The sequence below is a fragment of the Myodes glareolus genome, chromosome 21 (genome assembly GCF_982192425.1).
Source record: "Myodes glareolus chromosome 21, mMyoGla1.1, whole genome shotgun sequence".
Classification (NCBI taxonomy): Eukaryota; Metazoa; Chordata; class Mammalia; order Rodentia; family Cricetidae; genus Myodes; species Myodes glareolus.
In genome coordinates, this window is record NC_142046.1 from 24,634,047 (window position 1) to 24,651,012 (window position 16,966).

The window sequence follows — 16,966 nt, forward strand, 5'->3', positions numbered from 1 at the left end:
TATAAATAAATGAATAAATTAAAAAAAAGAAAAATAAATAAAATAAAGAAAATCTGCCAAAATAATGTTTTGTATTTACAAACAGACTGCCCACACACTTCAGTACACAAACACTTAAAGCAAATTTAGGGTATGACCATCAACATTGCTAAGTAAGTTGTTGAGAATTGTGTGAAATCAATTTCTGTACCATATCCAAATTAACAAAAAGTAAACGTTTCTAGTTGCTGATTAAAAAAAAATCTCACATGTATCTCTAGTCTTTGTAAATCATAACATTTCTTTCCCTGCAATCCTGTGAAACAGAGACATGTTGTGGTCTGCTAAAGAGCAAATGCAACAAAAATACTGGCAGCCCTAAAAATATTTTTAAGTGAAAATCTGGTTTATTGAATCATTTAATATTTAAACACTTAATATATGATATTAAATTCACAATTCATCTACAATACTTTTCTAGATTGTTAATATTCAAAGTTTGAAGCTGTTTTCCTTCCATTTCTTCTCTCATTTCACAGTTAAAAAAACAGAGGGTGAGCAATTCAGTCTAGAGCAATCCCAAATTATACAGTTACTAGTTTCTGAGTCAAGTATGGACCCGAATATTCCAGCTAGTAATTATAACTTATGATTTTCTTTTAAAATATGTGTTGGTCAACAAGTAACAAAAGTGATTTGACAGTATCACTAATATAGATATGTAGATGATGGTTAAATATACTTATTATGTTTTAAATTTTAATTACAAATCACCTTTCAGTTCAAAATCTTCAATGTGCATAATTTAAATATTTAGTTTGCTAGATACAGATTGAAAGTGAATTTGACCCATTTTATTACTAATTGTATGAATACAAAGCAGTCATCAATTGGTAACTATTATAAGTAATAGCAGGAATCATCGACCTGTGATTATTTTAATTAACGCATTATTCCTTTGACCCAGTTTTTACTCTTACTGTAGAGCAAATGTTACTGTGCTCATGAACTGAAAACATGAAGTAAAAAATGACCATTTTCCCTCTTACTGTAGAACAAATATTCCTGTGTTCATAATGACTTGAGGCTCAATTAGGGAATTAAGTCTAATATTCATGAGGTTCCAAGAACTTTCACAGAAAGTTCAATGTGAGCCTAGGCTGGTAGCCCTTTTCCACTCAGAGTCTGAGGTCCCTGCCACATCACTCATTTTTTGTGGATGCTTGAGAAAAGAGCTTTGGAGGTTGTTCAACAAAGATGGGGTAGAAATTCAAAGTCTATAAATGGGAAGCTATCTCTATTTGCAGGTGTTATACTATTATACACAAGAGTTTTGAAAAAAACCACCAGAAACCTTCTAGGATCATTAAAACATTTTATCCAAGAGTCAGGGTACAGAATCAATTTGAAAACACCAATAGCCTTTCTACACACCACCAACAAACACACTGAGAAAGAGATTATGGACATGCTATCATTTGGCATAACATCAAAGATAAGTTACCTTGGAATAAACCTAGTCAGTGAAATAAAATACCTCTTCAAGTAAAACATCAAACATCTTAAAAAAAGAAAAAGAGGTTGTGAAAGACACTGAAAATATAAAGGCATCAAATGCTCAAGAATTGGCAGAAATAATATAGCCTTTCTATATGATCAGTTTGTGTATTTAATGCAGTCCTCCCAAAATCCCCAAAATATTTCTAACAGCTGAAGAAAAAAAAATTTTAAATTCATATGGTACCGAAAAAGACCACAGATAGACAGAGAAATCCTGTACAACAAAAAATAATTCTCAGAGGATTGCCACTCCAGACTTCAAGCTCTATTACAGAGGCACAGTAATAAAAACAATACAGCACTGGAAAAAATTCGTCATATATATCAATCGAATAAAACAGTCTAGACATGAGTACCCAAACTTATAGTCATCCGATACTTGACACAGGGGACAATAGTATTTAGTAGAAAAGTCAACATCAACAAGGTACTGACTGGGAAAATAGGATGTCCACATGCAGAAGAATGAAACTATAGACATATTTATCACATTACACAAAAATTATCTTCATGTGTATCAGAGACTTCAGTTTGAAAACCTGAAGTCCTAAAACTGCTATAAGAAAGCACAGGCAATTCTGTTTAAGATATAGATGCAGGAAAGACTTCCTGAAAAGTTCTCCCTTTGTCCAGGAACATAAGGCAATAATTGACAAGTGGAACCTCATAAAAGTAAAAAGCTTCATACAGCTAAGGAAACAACAAATTTATTGAAGAAGAAATCCTCAGAATGGGGGAGAATCTTTGACAGCTACACCCTTGACAGAGGACTAATATCCAGAATAGATACTGAACTCAAAAAAAATGAAACATCAAGGAAGTAAATGACCCATATGAAAAATGAGCTGATAATTAAAAGCTGTTCTTTATACTCATCAATTATGAAAATGAATATTCAAGCAACTCAGAGATTTCATCAAGGCATGTTGGTTCATAAAATAACTGTCACTAGTTGCAATGAGGTGATAGAGAAGGAGAACTCTCATATATTGTTGGTGTTGATGCACACTGTCACAATCCTTCTGGAATCCATTGCTGGGAATCCTCAAAACAGTAAAATTAAGCATGTCACAACCCAGCGGTATCACTCCTTGACATATCCCCAAAGTACTCAAATTCCTACTCCTTAGATACTTGCTCACCCTTGCTCATTGCTGTCCTATTCACAACAGATAAGGAATAGAAACAACCTTAATATCATTCAACAGATGGATGGATAATTAAAATGTGTTGCATATACACTATGGGATATTATTCAACTCTAAAAATGAAATGACATTTGGATGCAAATAGATGGTCCTAGAAAATATTAAATTGAAGGCAACCCAGACAATATTAGATTGAAAGACAAACCTCACAGCTTCTCTCTCATCTGTGGATCCTAGCTCCTCACAAGTGAGTATGCAGCACCAAGTAATTAGCAGAAACCAGGAAAGTGTAGAGAAACAATGGGCAAAAGGGGGATTCTGTGAGAGAATAGCAGGACACAAGTGACTGAAAGTGTTAAATGAAGAACGGGGAAGGAGGCCATAAGTGTGGAAGCAGGTGCGAAGTCAGTAACAGAAAAAGGAGGAAGGAATAACAACACGATTGTTTGATAAATATTAATTTATATTTACCAATAATAATATAGAATATTGCCATTTGTCAAGATAGACCAAGTAACTCCCAAAGTAGTATAAGCTCTTGCTATCACTCTTGTGTGCCCTCAGAATTTGAAGGAAAGTCCCTATTAGTGAAGCTTCTGCACACTTAGGGAATAGGATTAAGAATTCTCAAAGTGTACCTAATCTAAATGCTTCCTTCTCTTATCTAGAGTCTATAGTGTCAGAAATAACCGTGAAAGTTGCCAAGGATGCTTAGCAATCAACAGTCTTGCCTATCTGGGAAACTATCAGCCACATCAATGACCAGCATAACAAGATATCCATAAAGGTGCAATAGTGGTATTCATATGTCATTGTCATCCAACAACTGTGTAATGAGACTGAAGGCCCACTCAAAAGGATGAAAGGTTGCAGAACCTAGCTAATTTCATGACATTACTGAGGACAGTGTTTTAAAATAAAAAGTATTGCTACCACTTAGATATATTGGCATATTTCTTTAACAACTTTTTAAATCTGATAACCACAGATAAGTGTGTGTGTGTGTGTGTGTGTGTGTGTGTGTGTGTAATTGAAGATTCTCTCCATAGCAAACAGAGGCCATCACAAAAAAATTTTTACTGGACACATGAATAAATGAATGAATTGTGGCAAAACTCAGTCCCAGTGAATATATCTGCAGCGCAGTTACAGCATCTGTTGCTCAGGGAGCATCACATAAGAAAGGGATGGAAGGATTACAGGACTTAGTAGACCAGGAATTCTGTGTTTGTAAGACTGCTTCTTTAGAAAGGGCTGAGTAAACAAAACCTGAACAAGATGTCAATAGGCATACTATCATGGAATAGGTAAAGTCTCACAAGTTCCTTCCCCTAGGGGAAATAAATACAGCAACTAAGATTTGGATAGAGAGGGAGAATTAGCCTCTCCCAAAGATGAGTTGTCTGCAATTATGAGGTCAGCTCTGAAATCATGCACACATGCTCTTACACACACACTAACAAAAGCAGACTCAGGAGGTTGATTTATAATGACGACACCATATACAAAGAAAGAAACTTTCAATTTGATCCATGATGCCAGGGTCAAAGAGGGGGTTGGAAGAAGTGGATACCAGAAGAGGTAGAGTGAGGAAAAGAAAAGAAAAACAAGTGGCATAATTATATTCTAATTAAAAATGGCAAATACAAAGTTTGAATGCATATACATTAACTTCATTTTTATTGCTCATTTGGGGGCAAAATGTGATTTTCTCCTTCATATCTTTACCATATTATAATGAAGTGAAATTCAACAGGTGTATTGATGCTTAACTGCTTTGTCCTTCACGTTTTTGTGTAAAGATGTCCTTTATGACACTACTCAACTCTGTCGTGTTTTCTACGTTGTTTTATTTTATTTTTGCTAATTATTTCTAACACATTCTCCTCTTAGAAGTACCTCAAAATCACCAACCAAATGTCTGGGCAGTGTAGCAACAAATGGGTTGAAAAGGTAAGCATATACAGCAATTATTTCATTGTTGATTGTTCTCTTTGGATTACTTTTAGGCAGATCCCCAGTTATAAAAATCATTGGTTCAAGTGGTTAAAAAAAAGCTCTTCTGGGAATTAATAGATATTGATAAATTCTTTATAAATTTATAAATCAATGCACTCTATGCACCATAGAATTTTCACTTTCATTACTCACACTAATTTTTATCAAACCTTTTCCAGAGATAACACAGAACATTCAAATAATACACATTTTAATTATGCACACAGTGTTCTCATAAAAAGAAGAAACACTTATAGAAGGAACTTTGACGGAAACCTTTTTCCTTTAAACTTAACTCTCTTTAAAGTGCGTATAGTAGTCTATTCTGCTATAATGCAGATATAATAATGTAGCCTCTTACTTTTGGCATTCATCTAAAGCTAGCACATGAGGGTGGTCGTCCTCTGACATGGTGATGACTGCTTCCCTGTCAATCGCTCCGGGCTGAGCCTGGTCTACTGTGTGCCTGGTGATGGATGACGTGCTGGAGCTGGTCCAGTACAGAGTGTCCCAGGCTCTGTGATAGGCAAGCCCCTCAACAGATCCCGCATCTGATGGAAGAAAGTAGACAATAAACCACATTTTAATTAAAAAATGCCTTCTGACAAAAACATTATTCAAGATATATACAAAGACCTTATTTTATCAACCATATGCCCACAATCTATGTGAGCTAAAAACACAAATGTGATTCCTATAAGTAATATATTGCAACATACAGTATGTGACAGTTGAATTGATATGTGCATATATTTGCATGTGTGTGTGTGAGGTAGGGTGGGAATAGTTTTATAAAATAGTAATTAAATATGTAATTTTTCATCCAAACATGAAAACCACAAATATCTTATCTCCTTTTGGTGTAAGAAAATGATGGTATTCCATTTGTGCCTCGATAATTAATTTTAATAAGTCAAAGAACACAACAACTTAAAACATTCTGAAAGTCACTGGTATTCAAGATCACATAAGTTAAGTAGTGATGAGTTTTCTTCTAATGTTTCAGAACTAGGGATTTCAAGCGTAACCAAACACATCAGACTGACAATAACATCAGAAGGCAAATCAGCAGCTGACTTGCTGCTGTCAAAGACGCTAGATAATATTTTAATCAGCTATCTGACAAGTTGTTCTATCCTGTTCTGCTAATCTGTTATAAAAACACAATGAGTTGAAATGAATTGATCTCTAATGCATACTGCAAATATCTTGAAAGGGCAAATAGTGGTGCAGATTCTAATACACAGGAGTAGCAAGTTGAAAGGCACACCAATCATGTTTTCATGACTCCATTATTCCATCCCAGTCCCTTGGCAGCAACACAGTTCAACTGTTCTCAGAATGCACCGTTGTACAATATGATCCCTGTTTTCTTACTCATCTTCCCATGTTCAGTATGACAAAAGCTGTATCCACATCACATCCAGACATGAAATTACAGCACAGAGAGAACAGAGAGGAAGGGGAGACTGCAGTTAGGATATAAGACACATAGATAGATAGATAGATAGATAGATAGATAGATAGATAGATAGATAGATAGATAGATAGATAGATACATAGATACATAGATACATAGATAGATACATAGATACATAGATAGATACATAGATACATAGATAGATACATAGATACATAGATAGATACATAGATACATAGATAGATACATAGATAGAGCAAAATGGGGTGAAAGGAGTTACTTTTACATTTAAGAAGTATATCTAGAAGTTAGAAAAGTTAGATAGTGTTTCATGGGAGTATAAATCAGTGATTAAGACTTTTGGACCAGGTTTCTTACATATGTTCAAGTTTTAGACACCTGTTTAGATCTTCTACATTGTAAGGAATATTTAGGAATATCACCATAAATAACTATTATTATCTGCTGATAGAACCAACTATCTGCTACAAAATGAAGGTTGTTTTGAACAAGTCACTTCATTTTCTGAATCAATACGTCCTGAACATTCTTTCTTTTCACTTTTCTAAGGAAAGTGAAATTTATCTCCATAGGACACAAAATGTTAAGGCAAATATTTTACTTCAGATCCACCTACATTCAATACTTTTTTCTTAATACTTCCTCCTTTGGAGTTGTACTGAAGACAACTATTGCTTATTCTAAATAGAAAACTGCATGGTAATAAATAAATAAATCCTTTGGTCACCTCTTATGTGACTCAAATGAAATTGTAGAACAAGCAATTTGCCATGATGGCCTTCACTCACAAAGTAAACAATGAGTTTAAAGTTAGTATAGAAACTTAGGCTAGAGAAAATGGAAGGAAGACCCTAAAACACATCATGAGGAAATCTGTTCAGGTGATTTAATTTGAATAACTTGGTACATTTTGGGAGTGAGTATGTGGCTAGTAATAATTCAAGGCACTTCAGATATCAATTTAAAACATCCTGCTTTATTGGTGTATTTATATATTTTATAGCATTGATAATTATACTCAATTTACTGACAATGGCTTTGGCGTTGGAATCCTTTAGCATTCATGGCTAGAATGATAAACAGCACACCTCTGAACTCAAAGCAAGTTGAACCATTCTTCCTTCTTTTTGCATAACCCTGTGCAAGAACTTGACATATCCTCTTTCTGTCCATTTTCTCAAGCCAGTCAAGAAAGAAAGTCACTGGTATGACAAATGAGAGGAGGTAGATCTCCTCTTATATGGGTAACAAATCCGGAGCACGGAAGAACATTGTGTGTCTAAGTATTCAAGAATTTGTCTTTGAGTTTGTTTCTTCGTTTGAAAACCTGACTGTGGTGGTTTAAATAAAAACGTGCCCCACAGGCTCTGATATGAATGCTTAGTCCCTAGTTTTTGTTACTGTTTTGAGAAGCCTAACAAATGTAGCTTGCTGAAGGAAATATGTCACTTGGGGAAGAAATTATAGTCCAAAATCTAACAACCATTTCCAATTTGCTTTTGTTGCTTCCAGCTTACTGTTTAAGATTAGAGTACTCAGCTGGTACTACTGTACCAACAAATTACTTCACTTCCTTTCTGTGATAGACACTTATCCCTCTGCAGCCATATAAAAACAAAACTCTTCTTTGTATAAGTTGGTCTCATCATAGAATTCTATCACAACAATATAAAATTAATTAGTTCACTGAAAGTTCAATAAACTGGAATCTGATACTATATTTTGCAAAGTTTAAGTAAAGCATTTCTTCCACTCGTAAAAGAATTCCCTACAAAAAAAAAGAACAAACATAAGTTTACATATGAAATTAAATAGCGCCTCTCAAAAGTGTGAAGTTTATATGGTATTCTATGCACATATGCACAATCACCTGTATGTGTAAGCAAATCTTGTGATACTTTTCAACATTGTGGCATCATACGGTGTGTGTCTATAAACATACATGCACCTGTATGTGTTTTCTCAATGAGTTTTCTAAATTGGTCCATCAGACAGAGTAAGAAGTTTGAGCTACTGATCCTAGTAGGCAATTGTATAGTTAGCATAAAATGGTTATTTATGTGGTCAGTTGGTCCAGGAGGTTGGTACAGAGTTACGTACTGCTGGAACTTAAGATAACAGGTCTGCTCCACAAACTCCACATTTCTCTGCACAGACAATAATTATGTTTCAGGGAGGGGACATTGTGAAAACAGCTTGCTTACCACATACACTTGCTATCACTTAGTAAATAAGGAATCTCTTTCGTCTTTACCTACTTAAGATGTATCAGTTTGTCTTAAATAAGCAAGAGAGACCTAGTTGATTTTATAAAAATGAGAGGGGTGCTAATAAATAATAAATGAATGAATGAATGAATAGAGCTGAAAAAGTAGTTAACATCACGTACACAACTACTTCCTTTATAATAATATCTATATTACCAGTGGTAAAATTGTCACTTGTCGTCACCTACCAATAAATTCTTTAACAAGTCCTTTAAAAAATGGACTTCACTTGATTGAAGATTTCTCTCTGTTCTAGTTTGCTTTCTGTTGCCATAATAAACACCTGAACCAGAACCAATTTTGGTAGGAAAAGGTCTATTTCAGCTTACAGACTTTAGCCTCTCTTGATTGGAAGACAGGGCAGCGACTCAGGAATGTGTCGTGGAACTTGAGCATAGAGCACAGGGGATCAATGCTGACTGATTGCCTTTGGCATACTCAGCTAATTGTCTTACAGTGTAGGCTAACCCACAGAAGGGTGGGTCCTACTACATCCACCAGCAGTTAAGAAAATATCCCCATGGACTTGCTCATTTGTGATACAAGCAATTTCTCTGCCTAGGCTCCCTCTTCCCAAGTTACTCTATTTTGCATCAAATCGACAAAAACTAACCAACACAATCACATTACAATTGATGAGGAGTGGTAACCTAGCCATTCCCCTATGTGTATATTGCTATAAAGATGGGAGAAGAATTCACCTAATGGAAAAATAAGTGTGTTTTCAAGGACTCTGCTCCTTCTCTGTCTAAAAAGAACTTAGTACAAAGTCAACAAGAAGTGCTTATGTCAGTAACACACTAAAGCTGAAAAAAGTCTTGTGTTACTGTTGATTGGGTCCTATGTTCCTTCTCATCGCCTTATGCCCTAGGCTGCAGGACCCGAGTTTACTGTTTGAGACTATACCACTGGTGCGGAACAATCCAGTCTTTTATGGATTGTTTGTTTGAGTAGTCTAAGTTATTTTGACAAAGAAAAATAACTTTAATTTATAACTACAGGAAAAGGCTTAAAATAAGTGCCTTGTGGACATAACACTCTCCACATGTCTTAACTTTTCTGTTACCAGAAAAACAAGATTCTAAGTTAATTTCAGAATTTTCTGTTGTTGATATTTTTAAGTAATTTATTTAGCTCCTCTTTGAAAGCAGTCCTTTACTTATATTAGATCTAAATTGTTTCATTTCATTAAAAATATTTCGGTACACCTTTCTCTCTTTCTCTCACAATCTCTACAATTCATTCACAAATTTGAATGTTTATTAAGAAATACAGAGTCAATTGTAAGTAACTTCGACTGACATGGACTTTTAAAGCGAAATATATTTAACCTCCATCACCTATATAGTCTTACACACCCCACAGGAAAGTAGAGGCAGAGTTAAATGATGGGTAGTAACACAAGACAAAAAGAACAAATAGTCTAGAAAAGAGACACAGATGTAGACATGCATGATACTGACATGCCACGTAGGGCAATCACAATTTCTCCAGCTCCAATCAGATTAAAGGATTTTCATGCTTTTCTTCACTGTAAACAAAATGGTATTAGCACATTCCTGACATTTTGCTAATGTCAGTTGATTTACAAGATTGACAAAACTAGATTCAAACCCTATGGCAAAGCCTTTAGTTAAACAGGTTTGGAATTAGAGCTCTTCATGGCAGAAATCTGGAATGGCGAAATAAATCTTTGGACCTTGTGTACTCAAGCGATGCCTAAATTATCTCATTCACAGTCAACCTAAACTCCAATGATCCTGGAACAGTCTAAGTTTATTTACCTGGTTCTCCTTGATTGACCCCCAAGGCCTTAAATTCAGCAAGATTAGAGACTCTAAATAGTTGGATGCTCTGAAAGCAGGCAGATTTACTTGATACCAATCTTATGATAATTTTGATTCTCATCCTGAGAAAAGAATATTAAGTAGACAGACAGATAATAGAGATCTTGGAGGCAATTTTGGATAGAACTTCAATTTCTCTGATGATATCAGAAAGGGATTCATTACAACTCTACTCTACCTTAGTATTTAAACAGATATTAAAAAAAAAAAACAGAGGTATCTGGGCTTTATTGAGGCTCACTGAGGAAAATTTATTTCTCCTTGCTCCAAAGAAAAAAAATCAGATTTTACCTCTAACCTTGTTGAAAACTTGATATTCCGCATGGACTACAATATTGTATACCATTGTGTTCTCTCTTAATAATTAATCTAGTTATGCCATTAGCCACATAATCAGGAGACCACATCTCTGGAAAGCTGATTCATCCTGCCAAAATGCTAGGCAGATGAGAGGAATAATGCCCCTTAATGTGATAACATGGTTACATATTCTCCATAACTGTCTCCCTTTGCGCGGTTTCCCTTCAGATCTTAACTGCTAAGCTTGCCGGCTTTTCTGACTTTTCCCACCTTCTACTGCTCTATAGTTCCATCTCTTTTGACACTAAGTGCACTTTCCCTGGCTCTCTTGGATTCCTAAGTTTTTTTTTCTGAAGACCCTTGTGTCCATTGATTTGCTTATAAAGCTTCATTGTTAAATTGGCAGTTTCTCAGAATTCTAACTGAAAATGAGTAATTTTTCTTTGGATACTAGCTAAAATCAAAAGCATGCTTGCCCTAGCATTCTCCACATTTTCATTTTCTATGATGATAATCCCACAGCACATGCACGCATGCACACACATACATACACACACACTTTATTGCTGAACATGACTACTTTTATGGACTCTCACTCAAATGGCATGATTCTTTTCTCATCTGCAACTCCCTCTTCCTGACAGCTGTCAAGATTTAGTTTGCCTTACCTGTTATTTTAGTCTTAAATTCTAATAAAATGGCCCTAAAGCTTCTTTCTGACTCCATTTTAAAAATTATTTTCATCAGCAGAAGCAAGAGACACTGATCCCTTGTTACAGTAACTATGCAAAAAAAGAAAAGAAAAGAAAAGAATTGTATCCAGGCTGCAAAACAAGAACAAAAATTATAACCATGGGTGTCAGACTTTCATATTTACAAAATGTCAAGTTACTGGTAAGTGACTTAGTGAGCAATAGAAGCTTTTTAAATGATAATTATTATAACAATACTGTAAACAAACAAACAAAGACATTCAGAATAGAAATGTGACCGGGTATAGAAGGTAAAGTAGAAAACTGTTGGATCAGGCCATCTTCTGCAAACCTTCATGTCTATGTAAGATGACAAAAGTACAGACAGAAAAAAAAAATGAGGAAACCTCAGACACATGGAGTTCATCAAAGCAAAAAATGTTCATGCTCAGCTGGGTGACGTTGGTATACTTCTTTAATGTCATCATTCAGAAGGCAGAAGCAAGCAGATCTCTGTGAGTTTGAGACCAGTGTGATTTACAGAGCAAGTTCCAGGACAGGCTCCAAAGCTACAGAGAAATCCTGTCGTGAAAAACAAAAAACAAAAAAAAAAAAAAAAGAAAGAAAGAAAAGAAATAGAAAAAGACAAAAATGTTCATACTTCTGGACTGAGCTCCCAAGATCCAAATGAGGAGCAGGAGGGAGAACAACTGGGACTGATCTAATGGGAGCTCACCAAGGCCAGCTGGACTGGGACTGACGGAGCATGTGATCAAACTGGACTCACTGAATGTGGCTGACAGTGAGGGCTGACTGAGAAGCCAAGGACAATGGCACTGAGTTTCGATTGTACTGCATGGACTGGCCTTGTGGGATCCTAGTCTGTTTGGATGCTCACCTTCCTAGACCTGGAGGGAGGGGGGAGGACCTTGGACTTCCCACAGGGCAGGAAACCCTGACTGCTCTTAGGACTGGAGACGGAGGGAAAGAGGGAGTAAGGAGAGTGTGAGGATATTGGGAGGAGGGGAGGAAGTAGAAATTTTTAGAAATAAATAAATAAACAAATGTTCGTGTTTCAAAAGATATCACTACAGTTCTTCACAAAAGAGTTCACTCATATTAGAAGAAAAAATATTTGCAAATCATTTCCATCACAACACACATATTATTTTAAATGTATCAAAGAGCTCCTACAACTCAAGAAGAAAGTAGCATGTAACGCAGATGGGATGTGATCAAAGCCTACGAATAGACATTTTTTAAAAGGTATACAAACAGCTGCCAGCCACATTAAAGTGGATCAACATTCCTATCCACAAGAAATACACCAATAAAAATCACACTTCATTTCCACTATAATGCCAAAAACAAAGACAGGTTTTTGCAAAGCTGTTGAAGAACTGAAAATATCACACATTATTGATGGGAATGGGAAACTGTTCAATCTCACTGTAAAATATTTTGAATATGGAGTCAGCATATTTTAGGCAATTCCAATGGTAGATGTAAATCCAAGAGAAATTAAAGCGTGCATCCAAGTACATTACTTTTCACAGCAGTGCTGCTCATAACAACCAGAGGCAGAAATCATCCACATGCCAATCAAATGATTAGTGCTTGAATAAGGTAAAAATATGATACAATGACGTGCCATTAAAAATAAAAATTTCTGGCATATAGTTAAACACAGAAAAGTCTTAAATGTATAGTACTGAAGAAAACAGGTAAGTTGTGAAAAAAACATATGTGCATTTTCCTTTTTGTTCTTGTCCTTTTTTATTTTAAAAAAGTATTTTTCTTTTTTTGTTTTACATACCAACCCCAGTACCCCCACACCTAAACCCCATCCCAATCCCAATCCACTACTCAGAGTGAGTAAGGACTCCCTTAGGGAGTCAACAAAGTTTGGTATACCGAGTTGAGGCAGGATCAAGCCCCTCCCCCTGTATCAAGGCTGAACAAGATGTCCTAGAATAAGGAATGGGCTCCAAAACGACAGTTTATGGACCTGAAATAAGTCCTGTTTTTATTGCCAGCCCCCCACAACAGATTAAGCTACAGCATTTTCATAAAATGTGGATTATTAGTCTCCTTTTTAGGGTGTAGGAGGTACGGTAGAACAAGGAGGGAATTATTTACTAAAAGGTTGTTTGTTTGTTGGTTGGTTTTAAGGGAAGGAGTGATAAATAATTCTCAAAATGTAAATGGTGACTATGCTCCATCTACCAAACCATGCAAATCAAAGAGGTGAATATTTAGTATGTAAGATTTAGCTCAGTGAGCCATTGAATGTATTGATACAAATGAATCAAATATTGTATGTATAATCATAAATAGACTTTACATATTTAAGTTCAAAGTTGATGAACATTGCTGGTTTTATCAAATAGAATGGGTTATGGGCACTAATACAGACTATCAAAAATACTATTCATGAATACACACAGATACACAGAGAGCGACATTATATAAAATTATTTTGTGATTTATGGAGAAGATTTAGCTTTTAGATCGTGTTGATATAAATTAAAGTCTAAATATCTAGCAATTTCATTTTAATATTATTGAGATTCTTTAGAACATAACCATACTTATTTTCTTTCATGTCTTTTTTTTGTTTTGATTTATTTTCTTCCCCAACTATTCAATTGAAGAAATTGCAGCAGTTTTCTATAGTTTTCTATTTATGCCTATGGATTAGATCTTTGGTTTGGAGACTGTGTCACTTTTGCTTTCTTCCACATCAATAAACATAGATATAAATGAAATAAGGTATATAGTTACAGCGTCATTCAGATATGAACAAGTCACATATCAAGGCTCTTAATATCAGTAAAAGATGCTAAACATGGCATGATCTGACCAGTCTTTCAGCATGTATTCTGACAAAGAAGGATCCTGCACTGCCTATCAAACATTTTCATTGCAAACCCTATTGTCTGGCCTTTTTCCTTGGTCTTATTGTATTGCCATTTTGGAGTAGAGAATGCATTAGCCGAAACACCACAGTCTTAGTGTTGGTGCCCGGGTTTTTTCCCCTTTCTTCGAGGTGATAGACAGGGCTGTTTTTCTCCTAGCTTCCTGCCTTCTCTGCTCACTCTGCTGCCTTGGGGGATTAGTTTAGAGAGAGCTTGGCCCTCTTTTGATATGGTAATTCCACCTGCAAGCAAGGTTCCCACCTTGGCGCCTAATACATCTGACACTACAGCTGCTCTCTAGCTGGTGGCGCTGGGGCGCCTGGCACCCTCTTTCCCTGTTCTGGATGGAAGGGGGCTCTCGTCCTTCTGCCCCCAAGTATATATACCTGACTTGTGCTTAATAAAGCTGCCATTTACTCTTTGGGTGAATGAGCCTGGTCTCTCTGTGTATGTCTGTTCAACTCCTAGGATATTGATCCATTCTCCTGGTTCGGTTCGGGAAGCGCGCACCCGTATAGAAGAGTGAGTTTCGCAGATTGGACGGGACATCTTAGCTAGGTCTACGGGTAATTATAATGGAGCTATTGATATACCCTAATAATAATGGGGAAAAATTAGTAATTTGACTTCCTTTTGGAATTCTAGCCAATGCTCTCGCCTGACTCCTATGCGTGTAACAAATGATTCTAGGAGATCCCAGCACTGTAAGGAAGTGGAAGGTTAACTCAAAGTGGGACTGTGGAATGCAATTTCTGAGACTCTGTCACCCATGATTGAGTGAGATTTTACAGAACTATGGTTATATGGGAGTGACTAATGCTTCTGTGTATAAACTCTTACATGTTGCTCAAGTTGGACAATGTTTTGTTTATTAATTTCATCTCTCCTTTTTGCTCTATCTAATGTTTGTTTCTTCCTAGAAAACATTAATGGAAAAAAACCTCTGCTTATACTTAAACCACATTAACAGCTTTATTCCTATATTCATCATCTTAACCTTTCCATTCTTAAATTCGGTAAGAATTAGAAGATCAATAATTTTTCCCAAGTCTAATTTACTAAAAGCTAACTGTTGAAAAAATCAATAAAATCATCTATTTTTTTTTATCAAAGAGCAATTCTTTTGTAAGAAAACTTCTTTAAAAAATGATTGAGTGCATACCTTGAACACAGAGAATTCCTGGAAAATTGACAAGTATTGTAAATGTTGGGAAAACAATGGCATGGTTCCAAAACACTATTGTTTATGAAAATAACAAACTAGGATTATTGATGGGAAAGGGGTGTTATTTAAAACACCTGCTAGCAAAAAGATTTCTCTCTTTCATGCACTGAGAACCACAGCTATGAGGGGTGACCTCAAGAAAAAAAAAAAGGGTATAATTCACCAGAAGGGGTTGAGTGTGGAATAATTCTAATCTTCCCTTTCCTCTCTTTAATTATTCTTCTTATTAAAATAACTGTTTTCCATAAAAAAACTTGTTTTCTGGAATGTAGCACTGTGTTCAACAAACACACATTTTATTATTTCCCAAGGAGCAGTGATTCTCTTGTTGGTGAGCATTTCAAATATTTTCACATCAGAAGGGAATCTTTGCTTTACATTGTACAGAAAAACGGTTCTATTTATTAATTTTCCCAAAACTGGAGTGCTGGATTTACTGAAAGTTGATAAAACCCAGTCTAGCCAAAGTGATTATTTCCTGGGTCAATGAAGATGATGTATCTGATGAATACCTCTCTATTGCCTGAGTTTTCTCCTGCTCCATTCAGTCAATGTTACAACCTTCCTGAGCCCCGACAACAATGTTCTATTTTTCAACTGACGAGCAGTCACAGGAAAGAGGATGTCACCCTATATCCTCAACAAGTGGCTGGAATGGTAGATCCAAAGGTAACTAGTTCCCTCTATCAGAAGTAGTCACTTTCCTTCTGTTTGGCAGAGGGGACAAATGGCCACCTATGGTACCTGTTGACATACAAAGGGCCATGGTGTCTTCCTGACTCTTCCAGTACTACAAGTAAAAATGTAAAAATAGAGGCACGAATCTCAATATATATGGCTTACTTCATGGTTACCAAATTTTACCTGGATAATGCAAGTATTTATTGATTTCTGTTCTTTTTATGGAAATTAATGTTCACTTATGTATGTCTCTATCTACTGCTTTGCATTCCTCCCTTTGGTCAATCAGAAAAACAAAACAATACAAAACCTAGCAATTTTTAATGCCAAAATATGCAAAGAACTTAAATTTTTAGAATATTCTGTTAGTACTCTAAAAGAAGAGGTTAACGCTCCAACTGGCATGTTCTTCCAAAATAGAAGAAGTTGGGATAGACCTACTATTTCTTGGGCATGGAGGACTCGGTATGACCTTGCAAGAAAAATGCTGCTTTTCTGTTAACAAATCTGGTGTAAAATAGTGTCTGGCAGAAATAAGAAAGAACTTTCAAGGAAGATAGCAAGCAAGCCAACCAAAGCTGGTTGAATCCTAGTTCAGTTGATTATCTTGGGTAACTACCCTTGTCTCCAGCCTCTTAAACCTTCTTTGCATTCTGCTTATACTACTCCTGGTAGGGTCTTGCCTTCTAAATATTCTAGTCCAATTAGTTAAGTCTAGACTAGTTCTGAGAATTCAATAAAGAAATAGAAGAGAATGATAGCTCATATTGCCACAGTGCCAAAAACAGAGGGAAATTAAATAAGAAAAATATATTAGCTAAATCCTTACCCAAATGTGTGCTAAGATCATCCTGACCCTCCAGGGTGCATAGTATTTACAGGAACCATAAATGTACCTACCATTGTTCTG

General features: G+C 35.7%; 1 protein-coding gene across 2 annotated transcripts in view; it reads right to left on the reverse strand.

Moving 5' to 3' along the window:
* Positions 1-16,966, reverse strand: part of Lrp1b (LDL receptor related protein 1B) — a 1,858,137-nt gene that overhangs the window by 376,265 nt on the left and 1,464,906 nt on the right. For both annotated transcript variants that reach the window (XM_087899923.1, XM_087899922.1), the window contains exon 42: positions 5,047-5,236. In XM_087899923.1, coding sequence (XP_087756049.1) covers positions 5,047-5,236 — 190 coding nt within the window. The remainder of the gene's footprint in view (positions 1-5,046; positions 5,237-16,966) is intronic.